Source organism: Osmerus mordax, chromosome 10 (genome assembly GCF_038355195.1).
Source record: "Osmerus mordax isolate fOsmMor3 chromosome 10, fOsmMor3.pri, whole genome shotgun sequence".
Lineage (NCBI taxonomy): Eukaryota > Metazoa > Chordata > Actinopteri > Osmeriformes > Osmeridae > Osmerus > Osmerus mordax.
This window is the reverse complement of record NC_090059.1, coordinates 2,074,383-2,092,500: the sequence shown is the minus strand read 5'-3', so window position 1 is coordinate 2,092,500 and position 18,118 is coordinate 2,074,383. Positions and strand designations below refer to the sequence as shown.

The 18,118-nt window shown below is 46.1% G+C and overlaps 2 protein-coding genes across 2 annotated transcripts in view; one reads left to right on the top strand and one right to left on the bottom strand.

Annotated features, from left to right (window-relative positions):
- The window catches only part of LOC136950985 (synaptopodin 2-like protein), a 21,678-nt gene extending 21,376 nt beyond the window's left edge, over positions 1-302 (bottom strand). Inside the window, exon 1 of the mRNA XM_067245539.1 lies at positions 201-302. Within this exon, the coding sequence (XP_067101640.1) occupies positions 201-302 (102 nt within the window). The remainder of the gene's footprint in view (positions 1-200) is intronic.
- Positions 303-2,879: 2,577 nt separating this feature from the next.
- The window catches only part of sec24c (SEC24 homolog C, COPII coat complex component), a 30,445-nt gene continuing 15,206 nt past the window's right edge, over positions 2,880-18,118 (top strand). The window contains 13 exon segments of the mRNA XM_067245498.1: positions 2,880-3,015; positions 5,007-5,185; positions 5,459-5,539; positions 5,740-5,860; positions 5,939-6,108; positions 7,557-7,660; positions 7,662-8,127; positions 8,756-8,880; positions 10,300-10,368; positions 11,437-11,545; positions 12,940-13,067; positions 13,265-13,403; positions 13,765-13,880. Of these exon segments, the coding sequence (XP_067101599.1) occupies positions 5,026-5,185; positions 5,459-5,539; positions 5,740-5,860; positions 5,939-6,108; positions 7,557-7,660; positions 7,662-8,127; positions 8,756-8,880; positions 10,300-10,368; positions 11,437-11,545; positions 12,940-13,067; positions 13,265-13,403; positions 13,765-13,880 (1,788 nt within the window). The 5' untranslated portion in view covers positions 2,880-3,015; positions 5,007-5,025.

The window sequence follows — 18,118 nt, the reverse complement described above, 5'->3', positions numbered from 1 at the left end:
TTACGAAGTATCCCTCAGTTAGAGTTAAATCATGAATGACAGATTTACACTATCTGACCACCAAACCAAGAAGTAGAACACCAACAACCAACAACTGTTCTTCCTGTCTTTCCTTCAATCACAGACATTTTGTTTTCTTGCCCTCATGTACTGTTACCTTCATCTCCTTCCTTCTCCAACACATCCACGCACAGACGTACCTTTGCCACCTGTAGAGGTTTGTGGTGCTCCGCTCCCCCCTGAAGTCTGAATCCCCAGGGGGCCCCTCCAGACAGGGACACAACCACCTCCTCAGCCACCATCTCCACACACTCACTGCTCTGAGCACAAGACACTTATCAAAAGAGAGAAAGAGTGTGTGGGTGTGTGTGTTTGGCCTTCCCCCTTATGTGAGTCCTCAGACTCCCGGGCCATGGAAAGGGGGGGGGGGGGCTGATCCCCTTCTGCTCAAAGTGGAATGCTGTGTCGAGAAGGCAGGGGGGGCTGAGTAGGGTGAGAGAGGGCACAAGTGTGTGTGTGTGTGTATGTGTGTGTGCGAGAGAGAGAAAGAGAGAGAGAAAGAGAGAGGGAGGGAGGGAGGGAGGGAGGGAGGGAGGGAGGGAGGGAGGGAGGGAGGGAGGGAGGGAGGGAGGGAGGGAGGGAGGGAGGGAGGGAGGGAGGGAGGGAGGGAGGGAGGGAGGGAGAGAGAGAGAGAGAGAGAGAGAGAGAGAGAGAGAGAGAGGGAGGGAGGGAGGGAGGGAGGGAGGGAGGGAGGGAGGGAGGGAGGGAGGGAGGGAGGGAGGGAGGGAGAGAGAGAGAGAGAGAGAGAGAGAGAGAGAGAGAGAGAGAGAGAGAGAGAGAGAGAGAGAGAGAGAGAGAGAGAGTCTTGGATACTTGACATGTTTGACGCCACCCCCAGGGGGATGCTGATACACTACAGCCTCCCAAAATAAGCCCTCTCCCCCCGGCAGACACACAGGCCAGGGCATTGTCTCCACCTTCCCACAATGCCCAGGGAGAAAAGTGTTCTCTGAAGTACACACACTTTTTCCCCAGTCATTCAGACACACACCTCTACACCAACCTATTTCCTTTTACAAGAAGCCCCCACTTTTTGAGATTGGTAGAAAGTACTGTGTGACTGATGTTACAGTCAACACCTCTTCTAACACCTTCAGCTCCTGCCTCCACAACTATATGATCTCTTCTAAACTCTGTGGATGGGCGAGGGGCCTAATTCTGGAGAAAAGTTCTACATCAGCATACACGTTGGTGACATTGTTGGCTTAGCCGTGCACCTAGGTTGACCAGACGTCCGGCTTTCGTCCGGACAGTCCGGTTTTCCAGCCCTTAGTCCGAACCACCGTCGCAATTTACCACTCACACAGGCCAAAAAGAAAGACCTACGTGGAGTTCAGAACTCCACTTTGCCACTAAGAGCAGCAAAGATCAATATCATGCCTTCTGTAAGCTCTGTCGCATTGATATAGTTGTGAGTAGTAGGGGGAAAGGGGCTTTAGAGCGGCATGCCGCTACAGAACGGCACAAGGATAATGCTTGTTCTGCCGGGCACTCTTCCTTAACATCATTTTTTGCTCCGAACACAACAGCAGATGATAAAACAACCGCTGCTGTGAAACATCAACAGAAAATCAGTGCACTTGTATTGAAGTATTGAATTTGTATTCAAATTACAAATGTTGACTTACTAAAATGACTAATGTTATTGTCTTAATTTCTTAACTAATGGCCCCCACCCCTAGCCTGGCTCTGCCCTCCTACGTACTTCCGCTCAATTTTGATTTTGCTTCTGTACTAGGTCTGGCCGTGAGGTAAGTAAGTCAGATGTCTTCGGTTAATTTTCTACCGGCCAATCAGCGAACAGAGGGAGTGGTTGTCGTGTGCTAGTTTGTGTTGTAGTTCCGTAATGGCGGCGGAGAAAGATGCGAGCGAAGCCATTCGGTCCGTTGTGGCAACGCTGCCGAATATCCATAAGATAAAGCCAGAGCAAGAACAAGTTTTGCTGAGTTTTGTTGGTGGCCATGATGTTGTGGCCCTCCTCCCCACGGGGTTCGGGAACAGTTTGATTTTCCAGCTACGGCAGCTAGCTCTGTTACAGTAGTGGTGAAGGAATTGGCTAAGGCGAACGCTAGCGATTGGTTATGGCAGATCAGAGTGGCTCTGGGCAGATCCAATAGTTTTAAACTTCAACAGAGTACCCGCCTACAAGGAAGTCAACGCTTGTCAATGGAGCGAGGCCAGACTCTCTGTACAAATGCAATGTACGAGAGTCTGGTTAGGACCAGGCTATACCCCCCCCCCCCCCACCCCCCCTGGTCAACAACTTTTTGGGATTGTCCTCCTTTTTGACCCTTTGTCCTCCTTTTTGGACCCAAGTGTCCTCCTTTTCGGGGTCATGCTTCTGTTCACCCTAAAAATGAATCTGTTCAACTAGTCTGGTGGGGTCAGTGCAGACCACCACATCACAGTCCCACAGTGGAATATGAAATTAACTCATTTTAAAATCATCCGGTTTTGACAAGCTGGCAGGAGCTAATGCTACTGATAAAGTAACATTAAGTAGGGGCAAGTTTATATTCTGGGGTTGATGTCTGGGGTTGATGTATTCTAACAGAAAATGATGCTATAAGTTGAACCATGTTCATTGTTTTCAAGAATCAGGGATATAAAGTTACAACCTTTTATTTTTTAATTGAACTTATATACTTGTTTTTTTTAAACAATGAACAATCAGTTCACAAATACAGAAATATATACTTGTTTTTGATGAGACTCTTCCTCTTTCCTTTGACGTTTCGCTCCGACGCAGGGTCCGGATGTGGACGTGGCAGACCGCTACGGTAGTTCCGGCAAATGTCCGCTTGACGTCCGCTGCAGCCAGGACAGAAACCGAGAAAGGGATTAGCGATACACCACGGGACATCGTCGGCGAAATCTCCGTTAATAGTTAAAAGCCTACCGGAATTCGGAACCGGCTCTGAACAGGGCACAATCGTGACACTTACGCTATTGGAGGTACGTGTGGGGTCGTGCCGAGGTCTAGAGTCGCATCTCTTGTTAAAAGAAAATACTTCGTTCTAGCCAGCTGATGATGCTAACACTAAGTGCTAGCTCTAGCAAGCTAACGTTCGCCGATCAACTAGCCTCGCTAACTAGAACGATAGCTGCTAGCTAGCTACTGCTATGTACTGTGCAGCTATTGACAGCTGATTCAACTGCTGTTGATGCCTGTCTGATTCTGTTGACATGTCTCAATCGGTTTGTAGGCCAAAGAGCTCACTTCATACCGGGATGCGTGTGATGTTCGCATAGGCTACTCACCGCAGCTAGCTACATAGTAGATAACACTAAACAGGACAGAACATATAGCTTATAGACCACAGGTTTAGGTGATTCGCTGTTATAAGTTTACTATAGCTACTGCTGTAGCTAACGTTGCTAGCACTACCAAAACTAGCAGCAAGCCAGTATTGTGGTGGTAGTGGTCTCAGTTAGCCGATCAAAGTCATTCTAGCTGCGCCCTAGCACTATAGTAACCAGTCGTTGTGAAAATTCACTTGTAATGTTATATTTATTAGGGAGGCAGTAAGCTAGGTGGCCAAGTAAATTCAATGTGAAAGCTGTGCTATCTTGTACCCAGCCTTAGTCAACTAACGTCACTTAGCTTGAACAACTTTGTGTTGCTACTAATAGTGTTGCTACTAGTTTCCATAATCCCAATCATGTTTTTTTCATCTCCGCAAGCACTGTATAACACACGCTAGCTGTAGTTTAGTAGTATCCACGGTAGTATCCACGCCAGATGATGTGGGTCATTACCGGGTCTGTAACGTTAAATAGCTTCACGGTTCCACGATATTGTGTTTCTAACTGTAGAACCTGGGACGCTAAATAATTTAAAAGGACTGTTTGGCGACCTCGCATGTCATCATGATATAACTGGTTAGTCAAGCCAGCATTAATGATATCCAACCAGTACAGTGCTAAGCTATAGCTAGCTCATGATCAATTCAGTGACAGGCCATGAGTATTCCTGGCTTGTAGCTCGCCTTTTAATGTGAAATGAAATATTTATATTTTTAAAAAGAACGTATGTGTCGGAATTAAGCCTATAGTTGTGTTTTGTGAATATGATCCCAACTTCAAGGTTAGATTCATGTTTTGTTCGGGAAAGTTTTGAGAACGTCTACAGAGCACACTAGAGTATGTTGGATACAGATATTGATGTACTCCTGCCCTTTGAGAAGTCTAGTGTTATTTTATTTATTTGTATTTTATTCCAAAAAGATGCCTCGCACTAAACAAAACAATATAATAAGCGTCTGACTAGTGTAAGACGTTCTGAATGAGGGGCAGGTTGAAGGTTGAGGTGTGAAGGCATGGTCTCAACAAACATAAAATAAACTAAAAAAGGTGTTCCTTTATGCATGTGAAGCACTGTCGTAAAGTCACGGTTGCACATTTTTATCCTGTCCACTTGGAACTTCCGACAGCCTGTAGGGTTAACCTGGAAGCGGGCCTAGCCTAGGTGTGTGGATCTTTCCAGTGTTTGGCCTTGTAGAAGCAGAGAATCACGGCCGACGTGAGCGAGCCTGTGTTGCTCAACAAGATCCAGAAGTATGTATATTACGTTATGTTAATGTGCATAGCGTACACACTGCAGCTGCAAGCCTCCCTAACGCCCCATGTTGAGTGAGTGATGCCACGGCACACAGCCAGATCAGACAAGAAGTCTTTTCCTGCTCAGGATCTTGAAATGCTTTGGGTTTTGCGCCTGATGTGACAGCATTCCTTCAGTTGCGTAACTGAAAAGTGCTGTGTGTGTGTGTGTGTGTTTTATTTGTGCTGAAGGGAGTTGCCTTCACCCCAGGGGACTGGAACTGGCTCTCGTTACTACACCTTCCTCTTATGTGTGATCCGTTTGTATGTGATAGTCAGTGAGTTTAGGGCTGCCCCTGGACTGCAGTGTTGACACACTTGCTGTTGGTGATGTGCCCTCCTGTCAGGTCCAGGGATGAACTGAGGATGAATGTGAACCAGCAGACTCCCATGGCATCTCCGTACGGCCAGCCCCAGCCTGGCTATGGCCAGCCCAGCTACGCACCCCTGGGAGGGGGCTACCCCACACCCTATGCCCCCTACAACGGCCCTGCATCAGCCTACCAGCATGGAGCTCCACCTCAAGGTGAACACTGAGTGTGTGTGTGTGCTGTTTTTGTCTGTGTGTGCGCACGCGTGCTGTTGTTGTGTGCGCTTGTCTTGCGAAGATCCACATGGCTCACATGTCCAATGAGTCTAGTGGCCTCTCACTGCTATTCTGTGTATGTGGCGGCGTGGGTGGGTGTGTGAAAGGGCGGGGTTCCTATACTTTAACACTGCGATCCTCTCCACCCCCTTTCTTCAAGCCTGGCTTTAGCTATTCATCTTCCTCTGTGTGCTCCTGTTTCTTGTATTTCAGGTTACTCCCCTTATGCAAGCTTCCCCTCTAAGGCTGTGGCAGCAAACCCAGTCTCTGACCTGTCCTCTCCTGTTGACCTAGGTAACAGCTTCCTCTCTCTCTCTGTCTCTGTCTCTCTCTCTCTGCTTCATTCTCTCCCAGTCACCCCTCTGTGGCTCTGTCAGAACACCGGGACCAGATTAAGCTTGGCTCATTTTAACCACTTTGCCTATAAACATTGTTGACAAATGTAGCTTTATGTCTAACAGTTGTTCTGTCTTTCTTGCTCTGTCCGGTCCCAGGTCCTACCAGGGCCCCCCCTACTTCTGCCCCCCCAGCCGTGTCCTCCTCCCAGGGCTACTCCCAGTACAGTCAGGGGGACATCCAGAATGGCCCACCTCCTGTAGCCCAGCCCATGCAAAGGTGATCAGATACTCCATTATGTGTGTTTTTTATGAGTGTGTGTGTGGGCTCCATATGACAGGCTCTTTTTATCTGCAGACCTGCTGTTTCTCAGCCATACACACCGGGGGCTATGAACCTGTCTGGGCCACACCCCTCCTACCCCCAGCAGTATGCAGCCCCGCCCAGCATGCAGCAAGTTACCAATCAGATGACTGGGATGCAGATTGGGCCAGGGCCCCCCCCCACACCTGCTGGGCCTGGATATGGTGAGAGACTTGTATATCTAATAAAAAAGAGATTGAGTAAAAAATATATACATATATGTATATAGATTTATTTATATAAAGGAGTAATTAACTATAGAATAAATGATGGCAACATTCCAGCAGGGTAGCAGTTAGGGATGTCATGTTCATTGTGCTATACCATTAATTGTTAGACAATTTTAAAGGTCCCATGACATGCTGTTTTTGGATGCTTTTATACAGTCCTTAGTGGTCCCCTAATACTGTATAAGTCTCTTTCCCGAAATTCTGCCTTGGTGCAGAATTACAGCCACTATGAGCAGTCCCACAATGGGCTTTCCTTAGGACGTGCAATTTCTGTGTGTAGTGCGTTTGCAAGCCATGATGTCTCTCTAGGAAAAAACGGTATCGCACTCGCATGGTCGTAGCTCAGTTTCTCATGGGCGGGCCAGATTCTCTGGGCGGGCAAAGCAGAGAAAGGGGAGGTAACCTTTCCCCTTATGACGACATAAGAGGAACATGTTCAAATATGAGCATTTGAGTTTTCATTTTCTCAAAGGCGGAGAAGAATACCTAGGGCTTGTTTTACACCTAGAACCATTTATAGCCACTGGGGGACCAAAGGCAGGCTAGGGGAACTCATATTCATGTTAAATAACCTCCTAAAGTGAAATGTTCATGTCATGGGACCTTTAAGACAAAATGCAAAATTACGTGAAATACAAGGAAGTGGTACTGTTCTTCTTGTCTGGCGCTCATTGGCACCACATTTAGAAGGTCCGGACATTTAGAGGTGCAGACATGTAAATGTTTTCTGTTGCAAATATCTGTAAGCTTTGCTGACGTTTATTGACGCATTTTGCTAGCTAGCACGTCTGGCTAGCTTGTCTGGCCGTAGCTAGCTTGACTTTTAGCTCATCCTTCTCCTCAGTGAAGTCAAACTAGGTCTCTGAATCCTCTACCACACTGACTGGCAGCATATAGGTCTCAGTTATTGGGCATACCACATTTGAGCACTTTCTCCCCCAGCAGCGACGGGGTCTTAAGTTGTCTGAGAGTCATCCTCTGACATGCCAGTTTAATGTGGTACAGCATACAGATAGTACTGCTACTAAAGTGTTCTTAATGTGGTACAGCGTAGAGCTAGTACTAACCTGTTCTTAATGTAGTACAGCATAGAGCTAGTACTAACCTGTTCTTAATGTGGTACAGAGTAGAGCTAGTACTGCAACTAAACTGAAGAGTAGCGTCACACTATTTACATTTGACTTTGCTGTGTCTCTGGAGGAAAGGGTCCCACACAAGTTTTGTTTTTGACCTCAGAGTGCTAGCTAGTGAGCCACGGTTAGTGGTGTGTGTACAGAATGCAAAGTCACCTGTAGACCGACATGCTTAACCGGTCAAAAATATTGTTGGTGGTTAACCGTTGACATCCCTAGTAGCAGCTCATATATTTCTTCTCTTTCTAGCTCCGCCTCCCACCTCCCAGCCTCCAATCAGTGCGGCCTATTCAGTTGCAGCTCCTCCCTCCTACACCCAAGGCCCGCCCCCTGTGTCGGCAGTCCCACCCCAGCCCCCCCCCCCACAGTGAGGCCAACGCCCCCCAGCCTTATTACGGAGGCCCCCCTCCCCCCCAGCAGACCTTCCCCCCCTCCTTCTCCTCTGCCGGCCCTCCCAGCCAGGCCCCAGGACAGCATCAGTCCTTCCCCTCTGGCCCCCCTCCCGTCCCCCAGTCCACCTACACCGGCCCACCCCCTCATACTGCCCAGACCTCCTTCCCTCCCCCCCCGTCCTCACAGGCCAGCTCCTTCCCTCCCACGGCCCCCCCCAGCACAGCCCCACCAGCTCAGTACCCAGGCCCCATGCCGCCCCCGGGACCTCCATCCCAGCCACCTTTCCAGTCTGGACCCCCTCCTCAAACCCAGCTACCTCCCACCTCCATGGCCCAGGCCAACCACCTGCCTCCCGGCCCCCCAGGGGCCATGCAGCAGCCCCCACCACAGTCTGGAATGCAGGGAGGGTACCCCCCCCAACAGAACGGTAAACACACCCCAGACACACCTTTCAGCAACACTAGGATATTACAACCCGGCCTTGTTAGGTGCCGTGTCCTGAGCAAGGCGTTGTTTCTGGTGTGATGGTGTGTGTTGTGGTGTGTGTGGTGGTGTGTGTGATGATGTGTGGTGGGTGGTGTGTGTGTGGTGGTGTGTGTGATGATGTGTGGTGGGTGGTGTGTGTGTGGTGGTGTGTGTGATGATGTGTGGTGGGTGGTGTGTGTGGTGGGTGGTGTGTGTGATGATGTGTGGTGGGTGGTGTGTGTGATGATGTGTGTGATAGTGTGTGATGGTGTGTGGTGGGTGGTGTGTGTGATGATGTGTGTGATAGTGTGTGATGGTGTGTGGTGGGTGGTGTGTGTGATGATGTGTGTGATAGTGTGTGATGGTGTGTGGTGGGTGGTGTGTGTGATGATGTGTGTGATGGTGTGATTGTGTGTGGTGGGTGGTGTGTGTGATGATGTGTGGTGGGTGGTGTGTGTGATGATGTGTGTGATAGTGTGTGATGGTGTGTGGTGGGTGGTGTGTGTGATGATGTGTGTGATAGTGTGTGATGGTGTGTGGTGGGTGGTGTGTGTGATGATGTGTGTGATGGTGTGATTGTGTCCCCCCAGGTGCGTTTGGCCAGGTGAGGGGGCCCCAGTACCCTGGACAGCCCAGCTACGGGGGCCCGGCCCCTGCTCCCGCTCCTGCTGCCCCCTCTCAGAAGAGACTAGACCCTGACTCCATCCCCAGCCCGGTAACACACACATGCACACACACACACACCCACTGACATGCACATACACACACACAGACATACACATAGACACACACCCACAGACACACACACCCATACAGACATACACACACATACACATACACACACCCACAGACATGCACATACACACACACAGACATACACATAGACACACACCCACAGACACACACACCCATACAGACATACACACACATACTAGGGCTGTCAACGAATATTTTAAATTCGAATATATATTCGAATAGTTGTTAAAAATAGAATTTTGAATGTGAAAATTAATATTTGAATGTAAAAACAAAACAAACAAAAAAACACAACAGCGCCAGCAGGGGCGCGACTGTCTGCTTTGAGGGTCGGCATTACTAGTCTCGCTACTGTACTGACTGTATATTGCATGAATAAAATAGACTAGATAGGCTACAACAGATTCATGCACTGGTTTGATTATTTGCCGTTTCATGCCAAGGAAAAGTTCCATGTTTACCACAGCACATCTCGCTTGGAGCGTTCAATGTCAGTTATATACTGTAAAACTTCAATTAATGTTAATAATATTTGTTTCAATCACTGAATGAAGCCTGACATATTTGGGACAAGAATCGTGACCTTAAATTGCTTGCACAAAACTCTTGATCAGCACTCAGCATTTGTTTATTGTTGTCGTTCATTTTACACCGCTATGCGCAGAGAGCGCGACGGTGCGGGAGAGAGAGAGAGAAATAAAGAGTGCGTGTGTGCGAGCGAGAGGCCAAGGTCTGCGGTCTTGGACATTAGTTAATTTACTTATTTTTGTGTAGGTAATATGTTGTTAAATATGTTTAAACTTTTACAAGTAGTTATGTCTCGTTGTATTAATTTGTCCTATTATTGACGTGCCTAATGCGCAACCAGAAATTCGAATGTGTTTTTTTAAAGGGAATATTCGAACGTCATTTCTGAGCAATTTTGACAGCCCTAACACACACACACACACACCCTCCACAGACATGCACACACATACACACACACACACACACACTCTCTTACACACAAAACTACTTTTTTTGTTGCTTCAGACTAGACGTAAACACCCCTTGTCTTGATGTATGGTGATGTTTTTAGCTGTGTGTTTGTGTTTGTGTGTGTGTGTGTGTGCATGGCAGTCTAACTGTAATGATCTCTCTCTTAAACGACAGCCGACAAGGCTGTTGAGCATGTGCATCCAACACAAGCTATGTGCCTTTTATTTTTTGAATCTTACAGAATTGAGCACTAATCAATAATCAATCTGCAATTTTTTTGTCTGGACTAAAATCAAGGAGAACACAGTCAATATCTCAGTTCCTTTCACACTCTGCTAAATCTGTCCTCTCTTTCTTTCAATGTTTATTTTTCTGAACAAATCTGTTTTGAAATGTAAAGCAAGCCTCTGACCTGCCGGCTGTGCAGAAATCAAGACATAGAATAGACCCAGATGCTATCCCCAGCCCAGTAAGTCTCCTGTGTGTCTGCCTTACGCTGCCCCCACCCGCCGCTCTCACCCCTCCACCTGTTACCCCTCCACTACTCCCACCCTCACCCCTGTTACCCTCCACTACTCCCAGCCTCCCCACCCTCCCCTCTCACCCCTGTTACCCTCCACTACTCCCAGCCTCCCCACCCTCCCCTGTTACCCTCCACTACTCCCAGCCTCCCCACCCTCCCCTGTTACCCTCCACTACTCCCACCCTCCCCTCTCACCCCTGTTACCCTCCACTACACCCAGCCTCCACCCCCTCCCCACCCGCCGCTCTCACCCCTGTTACCCCCACCCCACTCCACCCAGCCCCGGCCCCGCCTACCGCAGGTATTCAGAATGTTTCAGTCCAGCAACTGCTTTGACATTCTTCATTTCTGCAAGAACCTGTTCCAGTCAGGTGTGATTGAACTGTGATTGGAGCCCCTGAATACCCCCCCTCGTGAGCACATCAGTGTCTCGTGGACACTTCTCCCTCCGAGACTTACTGTGGGAAATGCACCGAACTAGAAAAACACACTGTCTGGCAGAAACACCCCCTGATTGTCTCCTGTGTTTGGTCATTGGTGTGCTCACGCCCCCCCTCCCCCCATCCCTCTGCATGAGAGCCTGCTGTGTCTAACCTGTGTTTCCCCTCACTCTGAGATTCAGCTGCTATCTTCCTAGCTCTCCAGGTGCATTGTTTTTGTGCTCACAGGACTGTCATCTTGGTCTTCCTTTGCCCCCCTTCTCCCACACACACACACACACACCTACACACCTACACACACACACACACACACACTCCTGCCTCCAGAGCAGAGCACCCTCAGGCTGCCTGCAGCTCTGGTTGGAGTGTCAGCGCTCCTGTCTGTAGTACCACAAGTTGTACGACACAGACTTCCGTCTCTGCACAGCAGTGTGTGTTGGTGTGAGAGAGGGGTTTCCCTGCATGGGTGTATACTGATCCAGAGAGAGGTGTATGTCGGTTTGCATGCGTTCGTGCGTGTGTGTGTGTGGAGATCTGTTGTCATCACGGCCCCTGTCTTCCTGGTCTGTTTCAGATCCAGGTGATTGAGGACGACAAGGCAAAGACCAGCGAACCCTTCACCACAGGGGTCAGGGGTCAAGCCCCGCCCCTGGTCACTACCAACTTCCAGGTCAAAGATCAAGGTACAGTCTTGTTGTTGTACAGTTTGTCCATAAAATGGCCAATATTTTGGCCATAAAAGCCCAATTTTGGTGACTTCCACGTTCTAAAGCCACATTTTCCATCATATACACTGATCTTAATTATTGGGTATTTTAGCTTGCCTACCCGGTTGTAAACATGGAGTGAATTCTTGTAAGCAAGAATTGGGCTTCTTGTACGTTTTAGCCCACGCAGCTGGATATCGTTTTTAATATTTAAAATCACGCCTATTCCTAGGCAAATGTTGCTAATCTAGCAAGTTTAGCTAGAGTTTGAAAGGATTCAAACCAAAATATCCAGTAAAATACATGAACTGAACACATGCCTGACTACTGCCAGGAGGGTAGACACACTAGTAGCAATCATTGCATGCGGTCCGTATGCCCTCCAATCATTGCATGCGGTCCGTATGCCCTCCAATCATTGCATGCGGTCCGTATGCCCTCCAATCATTGCATGCGGTCCGTATGCCCTCCAATCATTGGTGGTCTGACATTAATGATTGGACTCGTGTTTATTACAGTCTTGCGACGCCCACAGATATCGGGTTGATTTCATTTTACTGTAAAACCTTTTTTGGTTTTTGAGATTTGGATATTCGATATTTTGGTTGCTTTCAGAATGTGAGCAAATTTGACAAAGTGCTTCTCCACAACATGGTGTGCCCTGCCTTTAAGAATGATTAGACCTAATTTATTCATGCCACAATATTGGTTAATGTATTCAACATAGATAAACTAGATTCTAAGGTGAAACTTGTTTTTGATTCATTGTCTTATTAAATTCCTTATCATTTACATTACATTTAGTCATTTAGCAGACGCTCTTATCCAGAGCGACTTACAGTAAGTACAGGGACGTTCTCCCCGAGGCAAGTAGGGTGAAGTGCCTTGCCCAAGGACACAACGTCATTTTGGCACGGCCGGGAATCATGCAATCAAATAAACCTATGTCAAAATAACTCTTAAATAACAAAACATGTGAATCACTTGACTAGTCGAGGGAATCTATTGAATAAACTCCAGTTGTAGTGATCCTTGTCTTCACTGTCATCTGAGTCCAGGCCAAGCTTGTCCACAAGCTCAGAGAGTTAAATCCACATGCGTTGTTAAACTTGGTTTTTACTCCCTGGTAACATTTTAAACGACAACCTATTCAACTTGAATCTGAACAGGGGTTTTTCAGCTGAATCTCTGTGTTCTGGCATATTTCAATCGGCACTCTTATTTTGAAAGTGAAATTCGACAGGTTCCTTCGCTAGCTAGATAGCTTAGCACACAAGTGAATTGGCAGCATAAACAGCTGAATATTTGTCTAAATTCCGTACGTTAACACATTATACATACAAACTCTGTGTATGTGTGTGTGCGCGCAGGTAACGCCAGCCCTCGGTTCGTCCGCTGCACGGCCTACAACATGCCCTGCACAGCAGACATGGCCAGGCAGTCCCAGGTGCCCATGGCGGCCGTCATCAAGCCCCTGGCCACCCTGCCCCCCGACGAGGTGAGGCCACGCCCCCTCACCCACTCGCTTCCTGTGTCAGGGATTCACCACGAGTCCTGCTTTCACAAGCTCTTCTCCTGTATCTCCACTGTTTTAAGAACTTTAGTGTGAATCATGCCTTTTCCCTCACTCATCTTTCTCCTCTCTTTTTCTCTCTGTCTCTCTGTCTCACTCTCTCTCTCCCTCTCTGTCTCCAGACCCCTCCGTACATCGTGGACCACGGGGAGGGAGGTCCTATCCGCTGTAACCGCTGCAAGGCCTACATGTGTCCCTACATGCAGTTCATCGAGGGAGGACGCCGCTTCCAGTGTGGCTTCTGCAGCTGTGTCACAGATGGTGTGTGTGTGTGTGTGTGTTACCATCTCAGGTGTTACCAGCGATATTGCGCTTACACAGCAATAATATGAAGCAGTTGAAATGAGAGAAAGCTTACAAGTTTGAAGAACTTCTCCCAGTTCTCGCTTTAGAGACCAGTGTTTCCTCTAGGATTTTCTTTAGCAGTGGGGGCAGGTCTGTCCAATCACTGCTGATAGACGGTCTAACATTTTGTGCAGCCCTATTTCTGATACCGTGGCGGCAGAAATTTATTACAAAATCAACGTAGAGGAAACCTGGAGACAAAACACAGTATGTGTACAATCCTGTTTTAATATGAACTGCAAGAACAGATCATTAATCATGTGACCCTCCCCTCCAGTGCCTCCTCATTACTTTCAGCATCTGGACCATACAGGGAAGAGGGTGGACTGCTATGACCGCCCAGAGCTGTCCGCAGGCAGTTACGAGTTCCTGGCCACTGTGGACTACTGTAAGGTATGTGTCTCCTCCACCCACACACCACTCCCCTTTAACACTCAGGGTTCCCTCCTGGTTAACACCTGTGTGTGTGTGTGTGTGTGTGTGTGTGTGTGTGTGTGTGTGTGTGTGTGTGTGTGTGTGTGTGTGTGTGTGTGTGTGTGTGTGTGTGTGTGTGTGTGTGTGTGTGTGTGTGTGTGTGTGTGTGTGTGTGTGTGTGTGTGTGTGTGTGTGTGTGTGTGTGTGTGTGTGTGTGTGTGTGTGTGTGTGTGTGTGTGTGTGTGTGTGTGTGTGTGTGTGTGTGTGTGTGTGTGTGTGTGTGTGTGTGTGTGTGTGTGTGTGTGTGTGTGTGTGTGTGTGTGTGTGTGTGTGTGTGTGTGTGTGTGTGTGTGTGTGTGTGTGTGTGTGTGTGTGTGTGTGTGTGTGAGATAACTCCTGGTTAACAGCAGTGTGGGTGTGTGTGTTGTAACTCCTGGTTAACAGCAGTGTGTGTGTGTGGTAACTCGTGGTGAGCAGTAGGCATGGGCCGGTATCAGATTTTGCCGCTATGATAACCTTGAGAAAAAATTACACAGTATCGCGATTACAGCTCTAAAATATTTGAGTTGAACACAATATATTTTATTTTTAAGCAACATATAACATTTGAACAGCAGTAAACGTCAAGTTAAATAGTTCAATTCTTAGTTGTTTTGTGTTGCTAAAAAGAACAATACATAATTATTGTTTTAATTGAACTTCTACACACACAGACGGTGGAATACTTAAACAAAAGTATATACATCAGGGCTCCAGACTAACTTGTTGCCTTGGTTGCACTGGTGCGCCTAACTTTTTTATTTAGGTGCACCAGCACAAAATTTAGGTGCACCCAAATTTTTCCTTGCGTCGCCACAATTTCAAGGTCACCATTTTATCACGCTCCATATACATTCAGATATATTATGTAAATGATCTTAAACAAGAATAAGGTGTAGGTAAATATATTTTTTATTTGAAGCACAATCATACTGTATATATATAAAAAAAAATCTTTTAAGTGCTTCACTGAGCTACCAAACTAAAACATTTTAAGCAAAATAAAACATTTCAAATAGAAAGTGCTACTGTTTAAAAGTGCTTCCCTGAACTGAGACCTAACATTTCATGGCTCAAAGTCTTATAGCAGGTCCCACCTTGCTGTCGCATGCCCTTCAGATGGCCAACACCTGTAATTTGGCCTTCTTGCCCTATGGCCTTGGCTAAATCATCTTGCCACACTCTCCCTAGCATCAAAATCCTAGCTCCATGGGTTAGCTCCATGGCCCAGCTTCGTAACTCAGGGGTCCGCAATTCATTTTTACAAGGGGCCACATGAGAAACCTGAAATGTGTTGGAGGAGAAGAATAAGGATATTCTGTAAATATTTATATAAATATTTTACATTTTGGTGTAGGTCAAATAGGAAAGATTATAGAAGTAACTAGAGAGGGTACAATTTCTGGGGAAATTGTAGGGTGTGCTTGCTTGCGTCGGTTGCACAGGGGTCCGTTTTTGAATGACATTTTTACAACTGATATTTCTGTATATGTTATATAAAAATGCATACTTATTATTTATAAAGATTACATAGATTTAAAAGCATATTTTTTTTGCTGCTTATTTACAACTGAAAATACGAGTGAAGTGTAGAATGAAATAGATATCTTCTCATTTCCCCTGCAAGAGGCAGCCTCATCGTTGAATCAAAACGAATAAATTTGCAGACCGGTGTAAAAATTGACCTAATCTCTATGACTTAAACGTCCTTTTAAGTTTTTCCCTTCTTGTGATATTTTCAAGCATTTAGCCTACTCATATTGCATTCATTCATGAATAAAGAACCCCCTTTGAAGATTATTCTACGACGTTACCGGCAGTAGAAGATTGAATCGCGATTCAAACAGTACCATCTGCTAACTGAAAATATGCCCCCCAAAACGTAAATAAGCTTGACATTTATTTAGTGGAAAATCGCTCATTCATAAAAAGCTCACTGGTAGCGACCATTGTCAGTAACAACGCAAAATGCGATATAGCCCTGTGTGGAGAAGCTGCCCCGGTAAATTGTACTACTATGGTACAGTACTAGACTACTGCTGTGTTCGTCTTGGTAGCGATTGCGTTGGTTGAATTGGAATTAACGTTCCGTTGTACGGTTTAGGCTGAAATTAATTATTTTCATGAACAGATTGACAACGTTTAGGCTGTGGCAATGAAGTTCAGGTTAGTAGTTAGACTTTTGATTTAAGTAAGGAGAGTGCCGAACATGTTCTGTCGCTGTTTGACTTCCTAAACAGCTGTGTAGTGTAGATGTTTTTGTAGTGTGTCTCGCGTAAGCTACAGCGTTGCAGTGAGCTACACTGGTTTGAAACGACAGGTAATGGTAATTTCACCAACAAATCGTTTACTAATGTCAGAATAAATCCTACAACGAAAATGTATATGTGAGGAATGTTTATTTTAACGATTAAAAATAGATAACGCTACATCATAGACCACTGTAGTATGTGTTGCCCGGGCAACACAGGCTAATGTCATGATGCTAATACTTCAGTGAAATAGTAGACTACTGTTTCCGAAAGTAGATGTACTTCCTTAATAATATCAGCTTATATTGTACATTACACATCACAATTGTGTGTCATATCACAAAGTGAGTAAATAGTTATCACCCTGGCCTCTTTTCTTGTGGCGTTTCTGCAGCTGCCTTGCAGTAAAGCTATAGTTAGCCTAGCTATCCCCCAAGTTAACAGATGCGAAACGAATGTTCTGCCAAAGGTAGTCACGCGTGTTTTCGTGACGTTAGTGACGTAGTGACGTTAGTAACGTCAGTGACTGTGGCTAGCAAATTAGCTACCGTTAGCTTCACTTTTCGCCACAAAAACTTAACTTCAGCCTAAACCATGCAACGGAACGTAAATTCCAATAGAAGCAACTCAATCGCTACCCAGACGAAACTTTTGACACCTACTTTGTCTATGTAGGCCAAATATTGACTGAGTTTTAGGGGGGAAAAAAGAATAATAATAATAATATATATGTGAGAGAACAAAGGTTGTGCCCTTGCCGAAGGCAAAGCACACCCTACTAGAGAGGATACAATTTCTGGGGAAATTGTAGGGTGTGCTTGCTTGCGTCGGTTGCACAGGGGTCTGTATATTTTATATAAAAATGCATCGGGCCTACTTATTATTTATAAAGATTACATAGATTTAAAAGCATCTTTTTTTTGCTGCTCATTTACAACTCAAAATACGAGTGAAGTGTAGAATGAAATATGATGTCTTCTCATTTCCCCTGCAAGAGGCAGCTGACAGGCTGAATCAAAACGAATACATTTGGCAGACCGGTGTTAAAATGGACCTAATCTCTGTGACTTAAACGTCCTTTTAAGTTGTCCCTTCTCGTGATATTTTCAGGCATTTAGCCTACTCATATTGCATTCATTCATTAATAAAGAACCCCCTTTGAAGATTATTCTACGACTTTACCGGCAGAAGATAGAATCGCGATTCAAACAGTACCATCTGCTAACTGAAAATATGCCCCCAAAAACGTAAATAAGCTTGACATTTATTTAGTGGAAAATCGCTCATTCATAAAAAGCTCACTGGTAGCGATCATTGTCAGTAACAACGCAAAATGCGATATAGCCCTGTGTGGAGAAGCTGCCCCGGTAAATTGTACTACTACGGTACAGTAGTAGACTACTGCTGTGTTCGTCTTGGTAGCGATTGCGTTGGTTGAATTGGATTTAACGTTCCGTTGTACGGTTTAGGCTGAAATTAATTATTTTCATGAACAGATTGACAACGTTTAGGCTGTGGCAATGAAGTTCAGGTTAGTAGTTAGATAGACTTTTGATTTAAGTAAGGGGAGTGCCGAACATGTTCTGTCGCTGTTTGACTTCCTAAACAGCTGTGTACTGTAGCTAGATGTTTTTGTAGTGTGTCTCGCGTAAGCTACAGTGTTGCAGTGAGCTACACTGGTTTGAAACCACAGGTAATGGTAATTTCACCAACAAATCGTTTACTAATGTCAGAATAAATCCTACAACGAAAATGTATATGTGAGGAATGTTTATTTTAACGATTAAAAATAGATAACGCTACATCATAGACCACTGTAGTATGTGTTGCCCGGGCAACACAGGCTAATGTCATGATGCTAATACTTCAGTGAAATAGTAGACTACTGTTTCCGAAAGTAGATGTACTTCCTTAATAATATCAGCT